The sequence below is a fragment of the Bubalus bubalis genome, chromosome 17 (genome assembly GCF_019923935.1).
Source record: "Bubalus bubalis isolate 160015118507 breed Murrah chromosome 17, NDDB_SH_1, whole genome shotgun sequence".
NCBI lineage: Eukaryota > Metazoa > Chordata > Mammalia > Artiodactyla > Bovidae > Bubalus > Bubalus bubalis.
In genome coordinates this window covers 53940949-53965134 of record NC_059173.1, presented here as the reverse complement: position 1 = coordinate 53965134, position 24186 = coordinate 53940949, and the positions used below count along the sequence as shown (strand labels likewise).

General features: G+C 39.8%; 1 protein-coding gene across 1 annotated transcript; it reads left to right on the top strand.

The window, feature by feature from the left end:
- The first annotated feature begins 4740 nt into the window (after nt 1-4740).
- On the top strand, nt 4741-18845 carry LOC102396777 (mitochondria localized glutamic acid rich protein). The gene is made up of 4 exons (XM_006079268.4): nt 4741-7362; nt 11183-11286; nt 16515-16608; nt 17994-18845. The coding sequence occupies exons 1-4, from the start codon at nt 7281-7283 to the stop codon at nt 18434-18436; spliced, it is 723 nt and encodes a 240-aa protein (XP_006079330.2). The 5' UTR covers nt 4741-7280; the 3' UTR covers nt 18437-18845.
- The last annotated feature ends 5341 nt before the right edge of the window (nt 18846-24186 follow it).

The following is a 24186-nucleotide window of genomic DNA, read 5'->3' as shown; positions in this document are numbered from 1 at the left end:
CGTGCCATCTGATAATAGGGTCAATGATAATTAAGGACACATTGGTAAGAAAACTTAAGGATATAGATTTTTAAAAAGTCACTGCTGGAGGATTTACTCCTTATATCAACTTTTAATTTCTAATCAAAGCATTTATTCTTTAGTGATCAGGGTGGTAGAGCCACTCCTATTCTATTGTCTAAAATACAAAAGAACCCAAATACTGTTTTCTTCTAGAGGAGAAAGTGAAGGTGAATCCTCTCAAAAAGAGTTTCTTCTGACTCCAATTCCTTGAATTTGGATGATTTCCGTTTGGGTAACAGTTTTTACACCTATATGGCCACACAGCGTTTGTGACCTCTTTTTGCTAACATGAATTTCATCCAGTGAATAGCAGACTAATTCAAAAAGTGAGGGAGGCAGGGTTGGTGGAAGTTAATAGACACAAATTAACAAACACCTGATTTATCCCTCATCAGAGCCCTTTCTTATGAATCAGTTAAAACTTCTTTATATGCCATTTCACTCCATTCTGATGTTAAATAGAAAGTTTCATTGGCTTTGTGTGTGTTTGGGGCTCTGGCCAGCACTTATTCTGGGAGATTGATGGCTCAATGTCTTTGGAAGTTACTTCCAAACATAAATTCACAGTTAAATTATTTCAGAATAAGTATTTAATCCAAGTTCAGCGAAAGACCAAATATAATAATAACTATTAGCATTTGTCAGTTCAGAGTTTTAGCTGGTAGAAGTGGAAAGGACCTTAGGGGTCATATAGACCAATTTCATAATTTTACATGTGCAAAAACCAGAGGCAAAAAGTCATTTGCCCAGCATCAATGGAAAGTAGAATAATGGATCCTTAAAGATGACCATGTACTATTCCCTGGAGTTTGTGAATATGTTAGGTTATATGGCAAAGGGGAATTAAAGTGGCATATGGAATTAAATTTGCTAATCAGACATACAGATAGATTATCCTGGATTATCTGGCTGGACCCAATGTAATCACAAGGGTCCTTATAAGTGGAAGAAGGAGGCACCAAAGTGTGTCAGAGTAATGTGATTGGAGAAGGATTCAGTCAGCTGTGGCTAGCTTTGAAAAGGGAAGAGAGCCAAGGAATGGAGAAGGCAAAGAACTTCTCCCCTGGAGCCTCCAGAAAGGAACTCAGCCTTGCTAACACCTTGATTTTAGCCCAGTGAGACCCATGTTGGATTTCTCACCTACACAAATAGAAGATGATAAATTTTTGTTGTTTTGAACCACTAAACTTGTTAACAGCAGCAGTAGGAAACTATTATTGTCACATAGTATTGGACCGAGAAGTCGGGTACCAACTCCCAATTCAAAGAACTTTAAAAGAAACGCTTAAAATTCACATCCCTAAAGGAAACAGAAAACTCTAAGACACTTTAAATTCTGGAAGCTGATGGCCTCAGTTGACAATAAAATACAGCTTTAATAAGCAGGATCTACTATACCTCAGGCCTTGAAAGTACTGCTACCCTGTGTGAGCTTTAATCATGATTGTGCCAGTGGACCACATGGGGAGCCATCGTGAAGACTGGGGCTGCCCAAAAGAATCTTCTGCAGCGATGGAAGTGTTCTGTCTGTGCTACCCAGTGCAGTAACCCCTACTTCCATGTGACTGTTGAGTGTTGATTTCATTTTAATTCTTTTAAATAGCCACATGGGGCTGGTGGCTGGAGTATTGGATGGTAGAGGTGCGGATTCTGAGTCACATCTCCTAGAGTTGTGCCACATAGGGGCACTGGTAGAAGATGGTTTCTAAACTGTTGAAACCTAACTCATATTAAACTAACAAAAGTTAAGAGGCTACAGAATGACTCTAAGACCCCCTTAACAGGCACACACCTGTGCCCAGGAATAATTGAGGCCTGGAACTCAAATGTCTTCAAGACTTTTGGTGTTGGCTCTGTTCTCTGTATATCTGCTTTATTGCCTTTGCACACAGACCATCTCTTCCCCAATTCACATTCTAAAGAGAAGGCAACAGTCAGTAGCCCCTGGGTTTACACCTCAGTTTAAGAGAGAAGCTGAACTGAACAAGAATCGTTTTGATACTAAATACCTAAGAGAAACTTGGCAAAATGACAGTTCCTTTAGCAATACCATAAAAGAACTTCCATAAAAAAGAAGATGCAGGCAAAATCATATGTCCAATGCTGTCAAGTTTTTAAGGTCAGAATCAGACCTTTTTTTTCAGATTTAGTATCTGTGAGATAGTCATTTAAATTATTTTCTTAAGTTGCAATAGAAAAAAAAAAAAGCTTTATGAGCTTAGTTTTAAGACATTGTGGGTTATGTTTTGGCCCCAAAAAGCTAAGTGAAGTCCTGACCCCCAGTATCTCAGAATGTTACCTTGTTTGGACATAGAGATGTGCAGATGAGTGTACTGGAGTAGCGTGTGTGCTTGGTTGTATCCACCAGGCTCCTCTGTCCATGGAATTTTTTAGGCAAGTATACTGGAGTGGGTTGCCATTTCCTTCTCTGCGGGACCTTGCCTACCCAGGAATTGAACCTACATTTCCTGTGTCTCCTGCGTTGCAGGAGGATCCTTTATCCACTGAGCCATCAGGGAAGCCCTTTGTAAAATGGATCCTTAATCCAATATGACTGATACATTTCTAAGAAGAAAAGAGGCGGAGAAGATAACCTTAAATGAGGGAGGCAGAGATGGGAGTGATGCGTCTGCAAAGCAAGGATGACTGGTAAACATCAGGAGCTGGAAGAGGCAAGAGAGGATTCTTGCCTACAGGTTTTGTGCCTTGATTTCAGACTTCTAACCTCCAGAACTGTGAGAGAATAAATTTTGTTGTTTTAAACCATCCAAGTTTGTAGCAGTTCGTTTTGGTAGCCTTAGGAAAATAATACGGAAATGGTAAGGAATGTCTTGTTTCTTTTACTACAGAAGAGAAAGTGAATAGATGAGAGGAATGCTGAGGAACCTCCAAGAAAAATAACCATCTTGATTACCCTTTCTCCATTTTATTGAAATATTTTAGGCCATTAAAAGGGTGCTTATCAGCACCTTCTCAATTGCTTGCCAATTTGTCATCTTAGATACTTTTTTTAAAGTATTTATTTGGCTGCACAGGAGTCTTGGCTGTGGCATGCAGCATCTTTAATTGCCCCAGGTGAGATCTAGTTCCCTGACCAGGGATTGAACCCGCCCCCCACCCCCTGCTTTGGGAGCACGGAAGTCCACCACCAGGGAAGTCCCCCTATATTCTAAATTGTTTCACCTTATATCCATATTGATCTGTTGAAAGTACAAGTTATAGCCTAGGGATTTAATATTAAGAAAAACAAAGCTGTTTCTAGCTTTCTATGGAGTCTAGGAAGTCAATCTTTGAAAATTGCCTTTAATTATATGGAACTTAAGCCTTGAATAAGTATTAATATTGTCAGTAGATGATTCTTACAATATGTTTTCAAAGTTAATACTGTCTTTGTCAACAATCACAATTAGGCGGAAATCATTAGACAAACCAATTTAACTCCATCCCTAGATGCTTGTTTTCCCAACAAGACCAAGAAAAAATGTCAAGGATGTGCTCAAGGGCAGCATTATAAACAGTGTGACCAACAGCTGGGAAACTTGTCTGAGCCTTACAGAGTCATTTGTGGCAAAGACTTACTGTTAAAATTCTCTTGGGGTTCTGGAGAAACAGCTTGCTATGTAGAATGAATTTGACAACCCCCAGGCATGTCCGCTCTTGGGAAGTATTTCATCAAGATGTGAAAAGAGGCTGGCATCAAAATGGAAAGCCACATATCCTACAAGAGCAGTAGTTCAGTCGCTCAGTTGTGTCCAACTCTGCGACCCCATGAATCGCAGCACGCCAGGCCTCCCTGCCCATCACCAACTCCCGGAGTTTACCCGAACTTATGTCCATTGAGTCAGTGACGCCATCCAGCCATCTCATCCTCTCGTCCCCTTCTCCTCCTGCCCCAGTCCCTCCCAGCATCAAGAGCAGTAGAGTAGGCAGCAAATTCCCTTTGATCCAAGAGGCACAAGCTTAAAGCTAAGATGAAAAGGGATCTGGAGAAGTGGCACTGTTTATCACAGTTCTTGCCTCTCTCAGCTAGAATGGCCACATCCAACACAGAGGACACAATAAACTCCCCACTGGACTTTACCATATGATGAGATGGTGGAATATAATGGATCCTGTCATATGCCCACTGAGTGGCTTCAGGACATTGTAAGGGAAACTTGAGCTTCAGTTTAGGCTGGAAGTCAGAAGCTAGCACTGCATCCCCCAACTGGCTGAGCACCTTTTATACCTAATGTGCTTTTGCGCTTCCCAAAACCCTATGAGTAAAAGAATTACCCACATTTCACTCAGACCACTAAATTAGAACAGGTATGTGACTCCCAAACTCAGACTATTAACAACAGTGTTACACTACCTTGATTTTCTTCATGTGTAATACAAGGATAATCAACATTCCTCCACCTACTCCTTAGGCTTGTGTAGAGGACAAAGTACAGATGTGACAACATGTTGGGAAAAATTATATATATACATGTGAGTTGGGCTTCCCTAGTAGCTCAGCTGGTAAAGAATCTGCCTGCAATGCAGGAGACCCTGGTTTGATTCCTGGGTGGGGAAGTTCCCCTGAAGACAGGATAGATGACTCACTCCAGTATTCTTGGGCTTCCCTGGTGGCTCAGAGGTTAAAAGAATCTGCTTGCAATGTAGGACACCTGGTTTCAATCCCTGGGTTGGGAAGATACACTGGAGGAGAGCATAGCAATACACTCCGGTATTCTTGCCTGGAGAATTCCCATGGACAGAGGAGCCTGGCAAGCTACAGTCCATTGGGTTGCAAAGAGACACGACTGAGCGACTGAGCAAAACACAGCACATACATGTGAGTTATTTTTTGTATTGTTCAAATTAGTTGGTTTGCATTGTTTAAACCAGTTTGGCTCTAACCAGTGCTCTTCTTTTACATTTATTATTGATATCTGGTCAGAGATATCTTTGTGATCATTGACCCCCATTAATGGGAGGCTTGGCAGCCACTACTGAGAAAAAATGTTGCTTCCATGTCTCTGTAACCTGAAACTGTGAGCGGTACCAGAAATCATATCTTGTTCGTTGAAGAATGCCCCGGAACACCAGCGATAAGATACTTGGTAAATATTTGTTAAATAGGTTATAAGCAGTCCTCAGCATCTAGAACACGTATGTTGTAGGCATTCTGATAGATCCTGATAGTGTGAGTGACTGACAGCAGGTGGCTGCTGTGGAACCTGGGGATGATCCAGAGAACCTCAGCCTATACTAAGACCCTGAGTCTACATTGGAATTCCGAAGGGAGAGGTCTAGAACAGCGTTCTGGGAGCCATTACCATTTACAGGTGTTTACTCAGAGAGAATCCTGTTTTAGGGGAGCTGCCAGTACACTAAATACCAGTGTAATGTGTAATGTATACACTAGTTCTTTTTCTTTTTTTGACTGTGTCACCCCTCTTGAAATATCTTAGTTCCCTGACCCTGGATTGAACCCAGGCCCCCCGACAGTGAAAGAGCCTAGTCCTAACCACTGGACTGCCAGGGAATTCCCTGGCATTCTTTTTTTCCCCCCTACATTAATTTATTTAAATGCATTTTCTGCCTTTGACTATTTCCTCTCCCTGGAAACTTTCAAAATTCAGACTTAAGTAGGCCAAAGAAAGAATGAGCTGTATGGTAGACATTTTTTTTTTTAATCCAGCAGCACCAAATTGGAAATGGTTAGGAGCTCTCTCCACTGATTTGATTCTATTTGTCAGTCTGTTCTCTCTGCTGGCAGTTCATTCCAGGATGTGTGCTTGATGCTGGCCAAAGGTAGCAAGTGTACTAATCTGCATTTTGTTATATTTCAGGACTACCTAACTTCTTGGTGGATGGTCTGGGTCTAGCCCCATCTTCCAGGCTTGGAAGTCTAAATTAGACCTCTCATTAACAGCTTGCCTAATTGCTCTCAAGATTTAGTCGCTAGGAATAGCTCATTATTCTGAGCATCAAAAAATAAAAAAACCAGTTCTGATCATTGGCTTGTACTCCTTAAATGAGAGTATATTAAATATTACAATTGGGTTAAAACTAGAACCTCTGAGGAATGTTTAGTTATTTGCATAGCGAATGAGCAAATATTTTGCCTGTAATACGCCCAGAGAACTTGAAACTAGAAGGACCATGTTCATGTCCTTAAAAAGTCACCACCAGGTTGTTTGCTAAATGGAATAATTGCCACCTTCCTCAGAGGGGCGAAATGAAAATTAAAGGAGAAAATTATGTGAAAGTGCTTTGTAAACTGTCAAATGCCAAACATGCATAAGGGGTTATTACAGTAGGAAATGGTCCCTTTCAAAGGTTGATCATTTCAGGGAAGTCCCAAAGATTGATCATTTAAGAAATGTTACAAGCATAAATTACTAGTTTCAGTATTCCTATTATGACAGATTCTTGCAGACACAATGAGGGAAGTAATTGAAATTTGGAGGAAAAGTCTAATTAGTGTTTTTAATTGATTTGGAAATACTAGTTTGACATCCCAGAGAAGGAAATGGCAACCCACTCCAGAATTCTTGCCTGGAGAATCCCGTGGACAGAGGAGCCTGGCGGGCTGCTGTCCATGGGGTCGCACAGAGTAGGACATGACTGAAGCGACTTAGCAGCAGCAGCAGCAGTTTCACATCCCATAGAGGAATATGCAGTCCTTTTGGAGTTTATATTTAAAAGTCATTGTAATAATGAATTGCCTAGAGATTCAGCCATTACTCGAGAATTTTCTTAGGATTCTGAACATCACCCAGAGCACCAGTGCAATGCTGAGGCTATCTCTTTGATTTGTCTCCTGGGAGCTTGCAGCTACCCTTTCCACTCCTAGGAAAGCTAGTGGAGTACGTGAGATAAAGTGGGTTCCGATTTCATGGGGCATGATCAGTCATGTCTGTCTTATTCCAGATGCGAGGTCCGAAACATTTCCAGTCCACTCCGAGTGGAAGATAAGGCAGTGGGCAGGCAGATGACAGCGACTTCACGTTTCCCTATCCCGATTCTGAGGTGCCGCCGTTAGCTGAGTTCTCAGGCCCAGGAAAAAGCAAGAGTCTGGAGACTGGGTTGAGGGAGGATGGTGCAGAAGACCAACCCCTATGCACATCCCCAGAGACCGCCCGAGCGGGGCGGGCAGGGGTCGGCGCCCCTCCCCGGGGCGGGGCTCGTAGCCCCGCAGCCGGCTCAGGGCTAGAGAAGCTGCTTCGCTGCTAGCAGCTGGCGCGATGTACCTCCGCCGGGCGGTCTCCAAGACCCTGGCGCTCCCACTGAGGGCGCCCCCAGGCCCCGCGCCGCTCCGGAAAGACGGTGAGTCCCAGGTGACGACCGGGGATCCTCTCCCGGCGTCCAAGCCTGAGGACAGGTGCCTCGCGCACAGATTGCGCGGGCGCTCCCAGTACCAGTCTGCCCTTGATGGGTCAAATCCATCCCCGGGCAGCAGAAGCCTGAGGTTGATGGGGGAGAGATGGGGGAGAATGGCCGGGAAATTATTGGAGATCTTGGAAGTAGGGAACCTTTCCAGCGCGGGCTTCTGAATCCGGACTAGATTTCCTGAGTTCGAATCTTGATCTTGGGCAAGTGATTTAACTTCAGTTTTCTCAACTGGTAAATGGACAACAATTGTTGTGAGTTTTAATGAATTATTATGTAGTTAGAAGCGCTTAGAAAACTGCCTGGCTAACGTAGGCATAGCTTCCCACTGGTATCGATATAGGGACCAAGGCGTTCTCCATCTTTACGAGGAAGCAGAGGTATTGGTGGGCAGATCTGCGGGCCAGGCGGGTTGCGGGAGGCAGTGTCGGTCCAGTAGAAATTGGGTAAGTGCTCTTGAGAAATAAACTCCAGACTTGGCCAGGACTCGGCCCGCGTGGGCCGTGACATCCCCGCTGAGGAAGCGGCTTCGTCACACCTTCTGGCTGTTCGACTGCGGTGCCCCTGGACCTGTCACCCGTAGATTTTCTAAAACATGGGGAAAGGGACATATTTCCTAGAAGTGAAGTGGCAGTGCGAGTTGGAAGCTTATTAAATAAAAATTGACACGTACGAAACCTCTAGCATAGGGCCTGGGACATCGCAGTTGCTTAAGTGTGAGCACTGAGAGCATCTTTCCCGGGCAGCCGGCGACCCTGGGCCCAAGTCCGCGCTGCCGGAGAACTTCTGCCCCGGCCGGCTCATTCCTAGTCCCCATCCATCGCCCCTGTCGTTTCTGTCCCTGATTGGGGCTCCGGCTCTTAGACAACCTCATGGAAAATTCTTAGTTCTCCCTTCACTTTGCCTCTCTCCTAAGGCTTTAGCATAATTCGTGCGTTGGAGTCGGGGAGAGGGGAAAGAGAAAGACTCCGGCGGAAAATTCCATGGCCCATTTCCACACACCCTCCCCTCACTTTGATTAAGCCTGTGGTGGTGGTTAGTGATAGTGGGAGGGAAGCAAGGTCTGCCTAACTAGCATTATTTTTCCTCTTAAAATGCTCCTGGGAAGAAATTGCCTCCATTAACAGAAATAAGGAGACTTCGTTTTCCTTGATCTTTATGCCGAGTAATATAGAGCACGTTTTTCGCTGGTGAAATAAGAGGAAACCATTCATTTGAAATTTCTGAAGATAACGGGAGAGACACATGAGCCCCCTGACCGTGGCCTTTCGCGTTATCTCACCGCAGCCCCCACCGGCCACACGGACAAGCATATATATCTTTTTACTTTATTTTTTTGGTGGCTGCACATATTTCAGATAATTACTTGGGGCAAAAGAAAAGCAATTTAAAAATTCTAAATAGGTTAGCAATACTGGTTGTAGCAGTACTACAAAAAAAGACCAGTACTTTTTCTCATTTTCACCTAATTACTTTTTTTATTTATTTCAGTATTTTCAGAACTGTTATTGACGGAAAATTTGGCTTTGGTCGTGAGCATTAACCTTTTATTGGTTCTTTCTACTTTGATGAAAAATGTAGTTGATTCAGTTTATTGAAGGATAAAATTTTTACTGTGCCTCATCAAATTTTGTTCTCTGGTTTTTGCTTTAAAAAATGTAAAATTTTAATGAGTAAATAAATTAGGTTTATAGTAAATCACCAGAAAAACTCAGAAAGGCAAAATAGAAGTCGCTGATAAATCCTATCACTAAGTGAATACCACTGTTTATTTGTATTTTAGTATACACAGTGTTCCACACCTTTTTTTCTCCCTACATTTTTTTCTTTGTACATTGCTTCCACAAATCTGGGATAGTCCTATAAAGATTACTTTGCTGTAACTTTTCACTTAATATATTGTAAATATTTTCTCATATTGTCTTCTGCAAAAATTAAAATATTTATGTTTCACATTATGAATATGCTAAAATTTATCTAATCCTTGCTGAATATTTATTTCCAATTTTACTGCTCATTTGAATATCTTTGTCATAATTGTATTTGTATTTGTCTTTACTTAAACGTTTGTAATTTTCTCTATTTCTCCCTATTAAAAAAACCTTTATGATATTTATGCCTGGTTGCTGACTATGAAAGCTACATATTCCCTATTTAATAAAAGATGTATTTTTAAACCAACAAAAGCTCCACTAGATGTCAAAGACATAACTTCTTACCATAGCCTCTCTGGGCACATTTGTGGGAAAAAATGGTTTTTTTCTAAGCAATGATCATTTATATCCAAACTAAGAACATATATACAAAATCTTTCCAGTTCTGCTACTACAGAGATTTGTAGTTTGTGAAGATGTCTTAAGATTTGCTTTCTGCAAATCAGAGCTTCTTCCTGGTCCCCACACCCTTATTCTCTGTGTCAGGTCACATCAAAATACTTTGCATTTTCCTCATCACACAGGTCTCATGCTTTTGCACACGCTCTGCCTTCTGCCTCCAGCGCCATTTTCCCTCCCCTTGTTTATCTGACAAACTCCTCCTTTCCCTCAAAGCTAGGTCATGTCTCTTCAACTGTGACAGTTACATTGAGCCGGCTAGCTGAGTTCTTTCACTGCATTTTTCACTGCATTTTCATGCTGTTGTTGCTTCGGCTTTCATATTTCATCTATTACATCATTTGTCATACTGCATTGCAGTTATTTGCCTACAATTTCTTGTCTCTACATCTTTTCCTTCTCTTTTGAGGCTAGGGACCTTGTGTGTTGTGCTTACAGTCATATTTTTGTGAAGATAATTTAATTAATTTATTTATTTTGGCTGTGCCTCAAGGCATGTGGGATCCTAGTTCCCCAACCAGGGACTGAACCCACTTTTTATGCATTGCAAGTGCAGAGTCTTAACCACTGGACTGCCAGAGAGGTCCCTTCAGTTATACTCTTAATGCTTCTAACAATGCCAAACACATAATAACTGTCCAACTGTGTTTGTCAAATGAGTAATAAATGTCTCTCTTTTTTATCTTTAAAATAGAGAATTTGGGCTTTCAGCTTCTTCTAGCTTTGAGTTTATTATAAAAAATTTCAATTCCACAGCATACAGTATATACAAATTCTAGCAGTACACAGTTAATATGTTTAAGGAGAGTAATAGAGTACCTTATCTATTTCTATTAGTTTGTACAAAATTGCCCTTCTATTTTAGATATGAACTTATTGGCAACATTTGTCTTTAAAAAGTTTATTATATCTGCCCACCTTTAAAGGTTTTATATTAGAAGAATTAAAAGTTTCTATGTCTACATTTGTGTTATAGATTTATAGAAACATGTTGTATTTCCACATAAATTTTTATTTAACACAAATTTTAAGCACAAATTATTTTAAAAAATGCCCTTTTCCATTGAATGCTGTGGTATAGTATATATAATAAATGGATTTCTTTTGCTAACCTGTATTTCATTTGACTGTTAAAATTGTTTAGTGCTTTTGTCATTTCTCCTTACTCACGCCTGCATTCCTCCTAAGAAAAGCATGATGCTGAGCGTCAGGACGACAGGTTTCCTAAGTAATTATCAAATCAGATTGAGAAAAATGTCAAGTGGAATTATTGCCCTACCTTGTAATACTATATTCCTTTAAGCTAAAATCAGTTGATGTTAATATAGTCTATGCTCACTGAGGGGAAAAAAATTTTTTTATGTAATCATTTAAAATAGTTTTGCCCATGGTGGAGCTAACTGTGTTTAAACTTGTTTTCTTAGCATCTCTTCGCTGGATATCATCTAACAAATTCCCTGGATCATCTGGATCAAATATGATCTATTACCTGGTTGTAGGTGTCACGGTCAGTGCTGGTGGATACTATGTAAGTGATTACATGACCTTGGTGTTCAGGAATTCATATATTTTACAACCTGTGGTAAAACTCAAAACAATGTCAAGATCAGGACCTAGGAGTAATTGAATATACAAGATTATGAGAAAGGAATTTAAATATAAATGCTTAATACCACTAAGTATGGATGACTTCCAGTAAAAAAACAATGTTATTATAAATACTAGTAGTACTAATGGCTGACATTTGAGACCATATTTCAGACTCATGACTCATTTAATAATTACAACAATTCTTTAAGGTAAGTACTATTAATAACATTCACCAAGAACTGTTTTGAGAGAGAAACTTTTAAAAAAATTAATAGACTTTATTTTAAAGACGCGTTTTAGGTTTACAGGAAAATAAGCAGGAAGTGCAGAGAATTCCTGTATTCCCCCCTTAACCCTCTGACCTCCTTCTCCTTATCAACAACCTCCCTTTAGTGAGCTACTGTTTCTTACAACTGATGAGTCAATACTGATACATTGTTATTAACTAAAGTCTGCAATTTATATTGGAGAAGGAAATGGCAACCCACTCCAGTGTTCTTGCCTGGAGAATCCCAGGGACAGGGGAGCCTGGTGGGCTGCCATCTATGGAGTCGCACAGAGTCGGACACGACTGAAGTGACTTAGCAGCAATTTATATGAGAGTGCACTCTTAGTGTTGCACATTATATGGATTTTGACAAAGATGTAATGACGTGTATTCACCATAACGCCTTCCCTGGTGGCTCAGCGGTAAAGAATCTGCTTGCAATGCAGAAGTCTCAGGAGAGGCAGACTCGATCCCTGGGTCGGGAAGATGCCCTGGAGCAGAGCATGGCAACCCACCCCAGTATTCTTGCCTGGAGAATCCCCATGGACAGAGGAGCCTGGTGGGCTACAGTCCATGGGGTCACAAAGAGTCGGACACGACTGCAGCAACTTAGCGTGCACACATGCACGTTCAGCATTTCAGTAGCATACAGTCACCCTGCCCTAAAAGTCCTCTGCCCTCCAAGGAGTCATTCTTCCTTCTTTCCCCACAATCTTTTTATTGTCTCCATAGTTTTTATTAGCTTTATATTTTTTTGTTAAAAAGTAATATTTATCCATATTTAAAAATAAATTCAAAATACCCACATATATAACATCAAAAGAATGTTTTCCTGCCTGGTTTCCCTTATTCACTCCCTGCCCGTAATCACTATAAAACAGTGCTTTTAATAGTATGATTTTGAAGCTAAAAAAAGGAAACTGAAACAGGGAATTCCCTAGCAGTCCAGTGGTTAGGACTCAGCACTTTCAGAGTTGTGGGCACAGTTCAATCCTTGGTCAGGGAACTAAGATCCCGAAAACTGGGCAGTGTGGCCAAAATAATAATAATAATTCTATTAAATTGAATCCATCCTCATTTTGTCATAAACTTTCTAAATTGAAATCGAATCTTTATTATGAATAAAAGTAGAATAAGTATTATTCTTCAGAAACCATAAGACTACACAAATCACATTTTGGTTTGACACTACAGAAATATACATAAAGGGATTTTTAGTCTTAATTACGAGCAGTTTGTAGGACTATGAAGACAATGAATCCAAAACGCATATTCTAATCTTCAGGAATTTGAAAGCCTCAAGAATCTAGTAAAGTTCAAAGATGTCATTTTTATTATTGTCGTCCTCTAATCGGCTTTCACTCTTATGTAGATTCCTTTGCTTTTACCATCTTTCCACTGCTTAATATTGAATTCACTGCCCACGGCTACTCTAGTCAGATATATCTAGGCCACTGGATAAAACAGATTAAACTAGGTCATGTGATTATGTGGGAAGCTGGAAGACTGAATTTCATCTGGACATCACCACATCCCTAATTATGCGTACTAGTGCCAGCCATGGCACTCCACTCCACTGCTCCTGCCTGGAGAATCCCATGGACAGAGGAGCCTGGTGGGCTGCAGTCCATGGGGTCGCTGGGAGTCGGACATGACTGAGCGACTTCACTTTCACTTTTCACTTTCATGCATTGGAGAAGGAAATGGCAACCCACTCCAGGGTTCTTGCCTGGAGAATCCCGGGGACGGGGGAGCCTGGTGGGCTGCCGTCTGTGGGGTCGCACAGAGTCGGACACGACTGAAGCGACTTAGCAGCAGCAGCAGCAGCAGCAGTGCCAGACATGAACCTCTCCAGTCCGCTAAATCTTTCTTCACAAAAGCAGGAGTAAACTGGACGGTTAGAAACTGGCTACTCGTCAGAGCTCTTTCTGAGCTTGTTCTCTGACCGTGGGAGTGGAAATTGGACAAGGCAATGATCTCTAAGTCTCTTTCCACCTCTAAGATTATATAGTTTTAATTTTGAATGCTGGAAGCCTTAATTCCCAAGAATCTCAGGCTACTTTCGGGAGGAAATACAGAATGTGAGGCACTCTAAAAACCTGTATTCTTATAATATTATTCTATTCTATTAGAATAATATTATTCTAATATAGAGTAATAAATTCTGTATTAGATTTAATCCAAATTGAATCTACAGATGTTCTGTAGCCAGGAACACTTTTTCATTTCCAAGTAAAATCTTCTACTATGAGAGCCTCTTAAAATCTGAGAAAGGCCCAGGTCACTTCAATTTTTTGAGAGGCCAGCTATATTTTTAAAAAATGATTTATTTACTTCTGGCCACCCAAGTGGCATATGGAATCTTAGTTCCTCAACCAGAGATTGAATCTGCACTCCCTGCATTGGAAGTGCAGCATCTTAACTAGTGGACCACCAGGGAAGTCCAAGGTCTGGGTATCTTGAAAAACGAAATGCCAGACTGGGTTTTAAAAGCTGTGGTAGATTTTAAATGCTCACATTTAATAAATGTATAATGTCATTTGGAAATTATTTCCAAAGTCTAACTCTGAGACCTTCTCTTTTAATCGATCTTTCTTCTACTCTGCTTGATTATGTTAGATTTTTAAAAGCTAGATAAAAAAATAAATAAATAAAAAGCTAGATGCTCTCAGTTACACATGAGTGTGAGCTATTCTTATATCTCTTTGATTCTACTTTGACAACTCAATTGTGTTTTAGCCCCTTGAACAATAAGACTAACGTCCTTGGGATGTTGCTGCTGGGATGGCCATTTCAGGGCCGTGAACTTGGACACAGGTTCAGCTTTACTGTACTGAGAACTGACTCAGCAGACTAGTCCTGTAAGCCGTCAGGATCTCCCACCCCACTGGGAAGATACTCCTTGCTTTTATATAAAAATGTTGACTCTCTTTCCGGCTGATCATGTTTGCTCTGTGTATTTCAAAGCCAGATGGTTCACGTCAGAATTCACCAAACCCTGAGGGTTGCTTAAGGGCCACTTTTGCATCATTTTCACCATGAGCTTATACATTTTCCATTTTCATAGTCTAATTTTAACATGCCAAGAAATGGTTTGTAACTTGCATAGGAAAACTTCTAATGAGATTAATGATTATGATTATTAGAAATTTAGAAAATGCTACATATAAATTTGTTTTTGTTGTTTAGTTGCTCAGACTCTTTTCCAACCCTCCAGGCTCCCCCCGTTCATGGGATTTTCCAGGGAAGAATACCAAAGTGGGTTGCCATTTCCTTTTCCAGACAATCTTCCCAATCCAGGAATCAAACCCATGTCTCCTGCACTGCAGGCGGATTCTTTACCACTGAGACACCTGGGAAGCCCCACATATAAATATACAATTTTTAAAATTTATCATCCTACCACTAAAAGAGAAATCTCTATTAACATTTTTTAAGCTGAGATAATACAATATTATCTAACTAGTGAGATTTTCATTTTTAAAATATCATTGTCTAATATGAATACAAGCCAGAGATTACTGCTTGAATTGGAAATGAAAAGACACCTGTACAGTGTATCTAAGGTTAAGATAGCTTTATTCCCAATTCTGTTTTGCAAGTAACCTATGGCAGGTCATATTTCTGCTTTTAATGACTAACCCTAAAAATCTTCACTAGGGTCTACAAGTCTGTCATTTTAGAAGATTTTTTGAAAACTTCTTATTGTGAGAGAATTGAGTTTCATATGCAGTTATAATAACTAATACCAAGATAGCTTATATACCTTTCACCTCATTTCCCCTGTGCCAACATCTCTCCTAACTATAATACAATATCACAGTCAGGAGACTGACACTGATACGATCTGCAGCCCTTATTCAGATTCCACCAGCTTTACATGCACTTGTGCGTGTGTTTGCGTATGTGTGTGTGTGTGTGTGAACACTTAACTGCATGTATTTAGTGCTAAGCAATTTTATCATGTGTGTAGATTCATGTGTTTACCACCACAGTCAAGAGACAAAACTATTCTTTCATCACAAGGATCTCCAGTGTTGTCTTTTGTAATTGTGCTTCCTTCCCTCCTGCTCTCTTCTCCCTTCCTCCTACTTCCTGGCAACCACTAATCTATCCTCTATTTCTATATTTCTTATCATTTCAAAAATGTTACCCACCCCTCAAACAACATTAAGTAGATGGAGTCTGAAGGTATATAACCTTTTGAGACTGGCTTTTTTCACTCAGCATGATTTACCTGGAGATTCATCCGAATGGTTTCCTGTACCTATAGTTCACTCCTTTTATCTATAGTTCATCCCTTTTATGGCAGAGCAGTATCCCATGTCATGGGCACACCACAGCCTCTGTAACCAACCAGCCTGTGTAGGACTTCTGGACTGCTTCCAATTTTTTGGCTATTACAATTAAAACTACCATGAATGTGTGTGTTCCGGTTTTTGTGTGCACATAAATTTCTGCTTCTCTGAGATGAATGCCAAGGGATATTTTTAAATGCCTATCAGAATATTTTTACTCTAGCATAATTTATTATTTTCTTCTTTGTCTTTATCTACTTTGTGTGTTTACAGTTATCTTTGACCTCTCTCAGAGCATTTCTTTCTTTTCTTTTTTAAATTTAATTTGGCTGTGAGGCACATGGATTCTTTGCTCCCCCAGCAGGGATAGAACGTACAGCCCCTGCATTGGAAGGGTGGAGCCTTAATCCACTGGACAACCTGGGAAATCCCTCTTTATTTTTAGAAAGCATTCTACTTAATGAAAAAGATTTCCAAAGGGGAAATAGAAGAATAGATAGTGTGTATTGGTTTTTCCTGTTTGAACTGTAAATACCTTTAAACTTGGCATGGTGAACCTTCTTGCTCAAGAAATAAATTTAAGCACACGTTCACTTTCAGACTTACAAGAGAGTCACATCAGGGAAGGCCAAACGCAGCGATCACGTAACAGATTTGAAAGAAAAAAACAAAGCGGAGTTACATCCACCTCAAGGTAAAGTGAATTCACTATTTTCTTTCTCCTTGAGGCACTGATTTTCATCATCATAGTCTAGTGATGAACACTATTTGATTTTGGCTTCTTTACTTAGTCCAGAATGGCTGTGGGTAGGAGTTCGTTCAAAAAGGAAAAGTCCAACCAAAGCCTAAAGACATTTTGGATGAGTGCGCTTGGTAAATGAAAACACTGTACATTTAAACTGCTGACCAGCATCTTTGACTTCTTTGTGTGATGACATTACTTTTCCCCTACTCAGGCTTCCATTCATGCCTATGAGCTTGACCTTTCATTTCTCTCGTTATTTTTTTAAGTTACGAAATTCATTTTGTTTCAATTTTGGCTAAGACCATCTGTGTGCAGTTCAGATGATTGATAAAATGGCAATTAGTAAGAAGAGAAACTTCATATTTTCACCCTAATGTATACTTTTTGCCTTAAAGTGCTTGCTTTATATCATAGTTTCTTCATAATATTCAGCTATCACGTCATTATTATCAAATACTATGATCACTATTAAGGGACAAGGAAAATACCTTCTTTGCACCAGTTTTAACCTTTTTGTCATGAGAACAAAAAGAGAATATCATTAATAAACATATTGAATATAATCATGAGATGGTTGACTATAATAATACTAAAATACAGCATTTCCATAGCATTTCCTTGGTTTTAACCATTTTCATATATATTATTTTAGTCAATCCTCCCAATAACGTTGTTAGGTAGATATTATTAATATACCCATTTTACAGGAGACAAAACTGAGGTTGAGGGAAGATTAATGACTCTTCAAAGTCATCAGTAAGTTGGTTATTTTCCCATGCTATTGCACATGACACATGGCCTGTTTATTTTCATGACCTGTATTTGAATAAATAATACATGTAAGTTATTATTTTTTAAAGTTCAAGAGTTTCCAAAGGGTTTGCAAAATAGCAGATTCCCCATTTTCCTCTCCAGAGGCAACCAGTAACACCAGTTTCTTTGTGTCCTCCTGGAGAGTCTTTACAAATATAACTGTTTAGGTTTAATCTTACCCTCCTTTTGTCCTATCACAAATAGTACCATACGTGTACACTGCTCTTTTCCACTTAACAGACTACCTTGAAGACCATTTCATATCAGTACTTATTGATTTGTCTCAGTTTTTAATTTTTATATATTTATTAAAAAAAATTTTTTTTTGGCGGCAAGGCATAACACGCGGTACCTTACTTCCCTGACCTGGGATGGAACCCTCACCCTTGGTAGTGGAAGTACAAAGCCCTAACCTTTGGGCTGCCAGGGAATTCCCTGACTCAGCTTTTAAGATGACTGTAGAGTGTCCACTGTATTCCCGTGCTCTTTTAACACTTTTTTTAATGGACTAAATTTTAAAGGTGAAAAAGAGAACCTTGTGGGTGCTGAGGAAGCCAGTTTAGAAGCCCCTGAAGTATCTTCAACGGAAGCCTCTCCGGTGGGTACTGAAGATATTCCCGATGCTCCCACTGTGGTCGTAAAAGAGGCTCCCCCCTGTCCAGATGACGCCGAGGCTGCTCCTGCAGAGACCGTGGTGGGCGGTGCAGAACCTAAGCCAGAGATGACAGACGCGGCGACAGTGGAAACAACAGAGGTCAGCACTGAGACGACCTCAGAGGTCACGAGCGCGGCTCCGGAGGAGGCTGCTGCCGTGGATAGTGCTGAAGGTACAACGGAGAACGAAAGCCCTGGTGAATGTGCTGAACTGGAAGAAAATTCTCCGGTTGAGTCAGAATCCTCTGCTGGGGAGGATTTACAGGAAGAAGCCTGTGCAGGTTCTGAAGACGCCTCAGCCCAAGGCTAATCTCATGCTGATTGACACCTCAGCAAAAAAATACCGTAGTGGGGCTGATAGGTGTTTTTGTAGTTTTAGTAACCTTAGATTGAAAAAAAAAAAAAAGCTTCTTTTCTGGAAAATGGTATCGTGCCTTGAGGATTTTTGTTTTTGTTATCTACTGATCGATTTCAGATTGGAGAGATTTGAGATTTTACATGTCTGAATAGTTTTCTGCTCTCTGGGATCAGAGTATGACATAGCAGAAAAGAGCTTAAAGAATTTCATCTGTGAATTTAAATTTTATGTGACAGAGATTGAGCAGTCTTTACAACCTGCATTCACATTAATTTTGCTATAACTCTACCTTTCTTTAATGTATGTAAATCTAGGTTCTTGAGTTTTAATTTGAAGTCTAAATAAATTTGGAAAATCTTTAGTGCTTCTATTATTATTCACTCACATCTATATGTATGAATAGTATATATTAACATGCACACATATAACATCACATGAACATTGCAGTGTTATCAAAGAAAACATAATCTATGGAAAACTCTGTGTATGGCAATATGTCTATCCTTTCTCCCATCTATGTTACATGGGGACTGTGCCGATATTTTCCATATTAGCTTAGTTCTCTTTGAGCAATGTTTATTGAGGACTTACACTTCGTGCTAGGGATCATTCATTCATTCCTATATTCAGCAAGTATTAACTAAGCACATATAATTTACCAGGCACTGTTTAAGTGCTGAGATTTAAAAAAAAAAAAGCAAAAATTCCTGTCCTTCCCAGCTCATGTTCTAGGGTATATATATTAATAAATACTCTGTGCTGTGCTTAGTCACTCAGTCATGCTCCTCTCTTTGTGACCTCATGGATTGTAGCCCACCAGGCTCCTCTGTCCGTGGGGATTCTCTAGGCAAAAATACTGGAGTGGGTTTGCCATGCCCTCTTCCAGGGGATCTTCCCAGCCCAGGGATCAAGCCCAGGTCAACAGATAATAAATAGTAAGCAAGATAAATAAGAAAACTCTAAACAGATATAAATAATAAATAAAATAAATATAGTCTATTAGATACTGATAAGTATTTGGGAAAAAGTAATGAAAGTAAAGGAATCGTATGTGTTGGTTTAGGGGTGGGGGTTGTAGGTTTAGGAAGTGCAGCCAGAGAAGACCTTATTGAGAAGCTGTCTTGTGAGTAAAAACCTGAAGGATGTAGAAGGGACTGTGTCATGAGAACATGGGAGGGTAGAGAGCAGCAGAAAAATATTCCAGATGAGAAGACTAAAAGGATCTGAAGCATGAATGTGTTAAAGAATTTGAGGAATTGCACGGTGGCCAATGTGTGGCTGCTGCTGCTGCTGCTAAGTCGCATCAGTCGTGTCCGACTCTGTGCGACCCAGAGACTGCAGCCCACCAGGCTCCGCCATCCCTGGGGTTCTCCAGGCAAGAACACTGGAGTGGGTTGCCATTTCCTTTTCCAATGCATGAAAGTGAAAAGTGAAAGTGAAGTCGTTCAGTCGTGCCTGACTCTCCACAACCCCATGGACTGCAGCCTACCAGGCTCCTCTGTCCATGGGATTTTCCAGGCAAGAGTACTGGTGTGGGGTGCCATTGCCTTCTCCGAATATGTGGCTAAGGTGGAATAAAAAAGAGAGAGTAGTGAAGATGATTTCAGAGAGAAAGAATGGTTATGCAGGAGTGGGCTAGATGACTCAGAATCTAGTACAGTTTTAGTACAGCTGCCCAAGTCCTAGATCCCCTTAACTGGGCCAGTACATACACTCCCTGCTGCTGTGAGTGTTACACACACCCTGCTCTAAGCTCACCCCCAGTGGCTCACAGTGATGACTGACTACCGTGCTGGTACAAAAGGTGGTGCTGACACCGTGGGACACCTCAGAGCTCCCCAGGGGCTCAGGTTGAAGCTGGTTTCCAGCTGAGATTACATCATTGCTTGGCTATTTCTCCTGTTATATTTTTGCTTGCCTCCCTCCTGTTCTCCTGAGAGCGCTCCTTGAATAAATCACCTGCCTCCAAATTCCTGTTTCAAGCTGTTGCCAGGAAATCCACCTAAGATAATTGTACCAAATGTCCTACGAAGCAGACCCTAAGAATAGGGCTCTGGAATTGTATTACTCGCCAGCTAGATCGCAATAAGGACCCCATCACTGGCGGTGGGTGGAGGACCGCTAGTCCCTGGCCTTCTGTAACAGTGTGGTTGCTAAGATGTTCACTCAAGGTAAAGTAGGGTAGACTGTAGGTGGAAGGTGGTATACTGGCTGGTTTAATCCCTTTGGAATTTGAGAGGTACCAGGAAATAATAACTAGGACTTGATCGTTGCAGAGCAACATTGCATTCTGAAGTACAGAATGTACCTGGGATTTGTTTTGAATTTGCCTCAATAGCAATTCTGCATTAGACTTGTAAGTCTATGGTCTACACATAATGAAGGGATGCTCTTTCACTCAACGTTCTGTAAAATGGAGCAGAAATACTACCCAGTACCACTCTTACAACCTCAAAATACACACAAAAATGCATTCTTCTCCACTGTTTTGGTTAGGATGGTTTCTGCTGCAAACAACAGAAACCAACTCAAAACTAAAAAAGTAAACAACAGAGATAGCTAACTATCTAACCAGCTCTCCAGAGGTCAGGCAGCTGCCAGGTTGATTTATTCTGTGGCTCAGTTGTCGAGAACCAGGTTATTTCTATTATTCTGCTCTACTACCAAGAATGTTTTGGCTTTATCCTTGGTCGGCTTTCCTCATAATCACAGGATAAATCACCGTAATTCTAGGTATTTTATTCAGCCACAGTAATGTCCACTCAGAGTCTTTCAAAAACAAGAATTTCCTCATCTTAAAAAAAAATGTATATATATTTTTTCTTTTTAATGTTGTATTGTGGAAATTTTCAGACCCAAAGAATGTAGAAAGAACAGTATAAGAAATCTTCATGTGCTCTCACTCAGATTTACCAGCTATCAACTCTTGGTAAATCTTGTATTCATAGTCTCACCCACTTAATCTTCTACCACTACCACTGCCTGTATGTAAAATAATAATAATTATTATTGTTATTAAATAATAATAACAGTAGTAACTAATTATCTAATCAGAAAGCAAATTTCCTCAACTGCCTCATAAAGGATTTTCTCCCTACCTTCAGTTTGTTTTTTGGCTCAGAATCTGAAGTCCACAAATTGCAACTGGTTAATATATCCTTAAGTCTTTTTTCTATAGGTTCCCCCTTCATCTCCCTTTTGTTTCTCTTTGTAATTTTTTTTTTTTTAATAAACTGAGTCCTTTAATCTATAGAATGAGCAGATGATTCAGAGTCTGGGTTTTGCTTATTGCCACTACATGTATTTTTTTGGTTTTATTTTCACATGTTCTCTCTTGTACTGCCTATAAGTTGGTGTTTAGAGCTAGAGGTTTAATCCAATTTAGGCTTATTGTTTGGACAGGAATACTTCATAGTATTCCTGTATAATACTATCAGGGCTTACAATGTATAACTGTTTTTTTCTTTTTGATGAAGTCATCCATCCATTATTGGAATCACTCATTATTTCACTAGCAGTTGTAAAATGGTGATATTGTAATTTTATCATTACATATGAGCAGGACTATTTCTATAATGGAGAACTTCATTCACCAACTCTTTGATTATACTGAGGTAGATTTCATATAGGAAAGATAGATTAAATACTTGGGTCTTTCTTTTTTTTTCTTTTTTTGGTGTGGACTAGTTTTTAAGTTTTTATTCAGTTTGTTACAGTATTGCTTCTCTCATGTTTGGGGGGGGTTTTTGGCCCCAGAAATTGTGGGCTCTTAGCTACCTAACCATGAATCTTAAGCCAGCATCACCTTCATTGGAAGCCGAAGTTTTAACCAATGGACCACCAGGGAAGTCCTGGATCTTTTTATTTCCAAGTTTCAAAACATGATGGCTCTCCAGCATGCTCCATAAGTGACCAATACATTATTTTTTATGATCATTATGAACTCAGCAATTTAAACATAAATTATATGCTTTAATCAATTGCAGTTATTATCTTTATTAATACTCAGATTTCCCATCCTTGACAAATGGGAGATTCTTAAATGCTCTTCCTGACTTTTTTTGACTCAAAACTAGTAGTCTTGGATAGCTTCTTTGCTTTCTGTATATAGGCTATAAAAATCCTATCCCAAACCTGGAATCAGCTATTTCTTTAAGAAGCCTTGCTTTTTTTTTTTTTTTTAAGAAGTCTTGCTTCTTTTTTAATGTGATTGTAGTATTTAAGGATTTAAGTATTGAAACTACAATCTAGGTGACTAAGGGATGTCCTTTGCTACTGGGTTGGTCATTGTATCTAGGCCTTTAAGTAGACATAGTCATGTCATTTCACATTCCCCCAAACAGCACTCTATGTGAATACTTGTTTCCCGTGAGAGTATATTGTCAAATGTTCAGATTTTTGCTCACATGATGAATAAAAAATATCTAAGTTTGGGTTTACTTTGCATTTCCTTTATTAACAGTAAGGTTGAGCATTTTTTCATTTGTTTAACAATCATGTACATTTCTTTCATGCAAACTATTTGTTCATATCTCTAGTATATTTTCTATAGTGTTATCAATCCTTTTTTCATTTTTAAAAGTCCTTTATGTAGCATAGATAGTAAACTTTTGTCTATGATGTAGACAAAAATATATTTTTTCAAGCTTGTCATTAATCTTATTCATTTGCTTACAATGTTTTTGTAATATAAGAGATTTTTAGGTTTTATGTAATCAAATTGATTAATCTTTTTCTGTATTGTTTCTGAATTTTGAGCTATGATTAGTGTAGCAGATTGGGAAAAAAAAGTAGCTACACATTCTTCCCTTGTATGCACACTCCTGTGAAGTATGACTTTACATCTCTTCCTGTAAAGAGATGGGGACTATTTTTTTACCTCCTTGAATTTAGGCTTGCCTTGTACTTTGCTTGGTAGAATGCTGAGGAAATGACCTCATGAGAATTCTCCCTCTCTTGGATCTCTGGAACCACTGAGTGGAAAAGCCTGGACTAGTCCATGAGGATGAGAGACCATGCGGAGAGAGAGGCCCCATCTGTCACTGGCGCCAGCCCCGGATCTGTGAGTGAGATCCCCCTAGATCAGCATGCCTGATTGCTGCAATTGTGAGTGACCTAGGCAAGACCAGATAAGAACCACCCAGCTGAACACAGACCAAATTGCTGGTCCTCAAAATTGTGAGCAAAAAAGATGGTTGTGTGTTAAGCCGTGAATCTGGAGCAGTTTAAGCAGAGGTGTAGTTAAGATATTAGGAAATAAAATTTTCAATTTGGTGCAGCCCAGCTTTCATATGTTGCATTTCACATTCCTTAACTGGGATGAAGAAAGAACTAGCTGTGCCCAGCAGATACAGAATTGATCTGGCTTAACCTCCTGGCCAGCTGTTGCCTTTTCTGAAATTTTTTTTTTAGAACTACTAAATGCCAAGTGTGACTGTACACAGAGGATTTTTTTTTCTTTTAAAACTCAATATTTATTGAAAATAATCTTTTCAAGTCTAACAGCAACTTATATTTTATTAACTTTTTTTGACTTTAACAACCAGTGTAATGAAAGCTTAACAATGGTATTCTATAAGCAGCATTTTAACGATCAGACCACTGACTGATTTTAATAGAACAAAAAGATGCATTTAAAGAAAAAGTCAAAGTGGGAGAAATACAGAGTGTGGGGCCTAAGATGGAAAACCCATTGCAAAAGA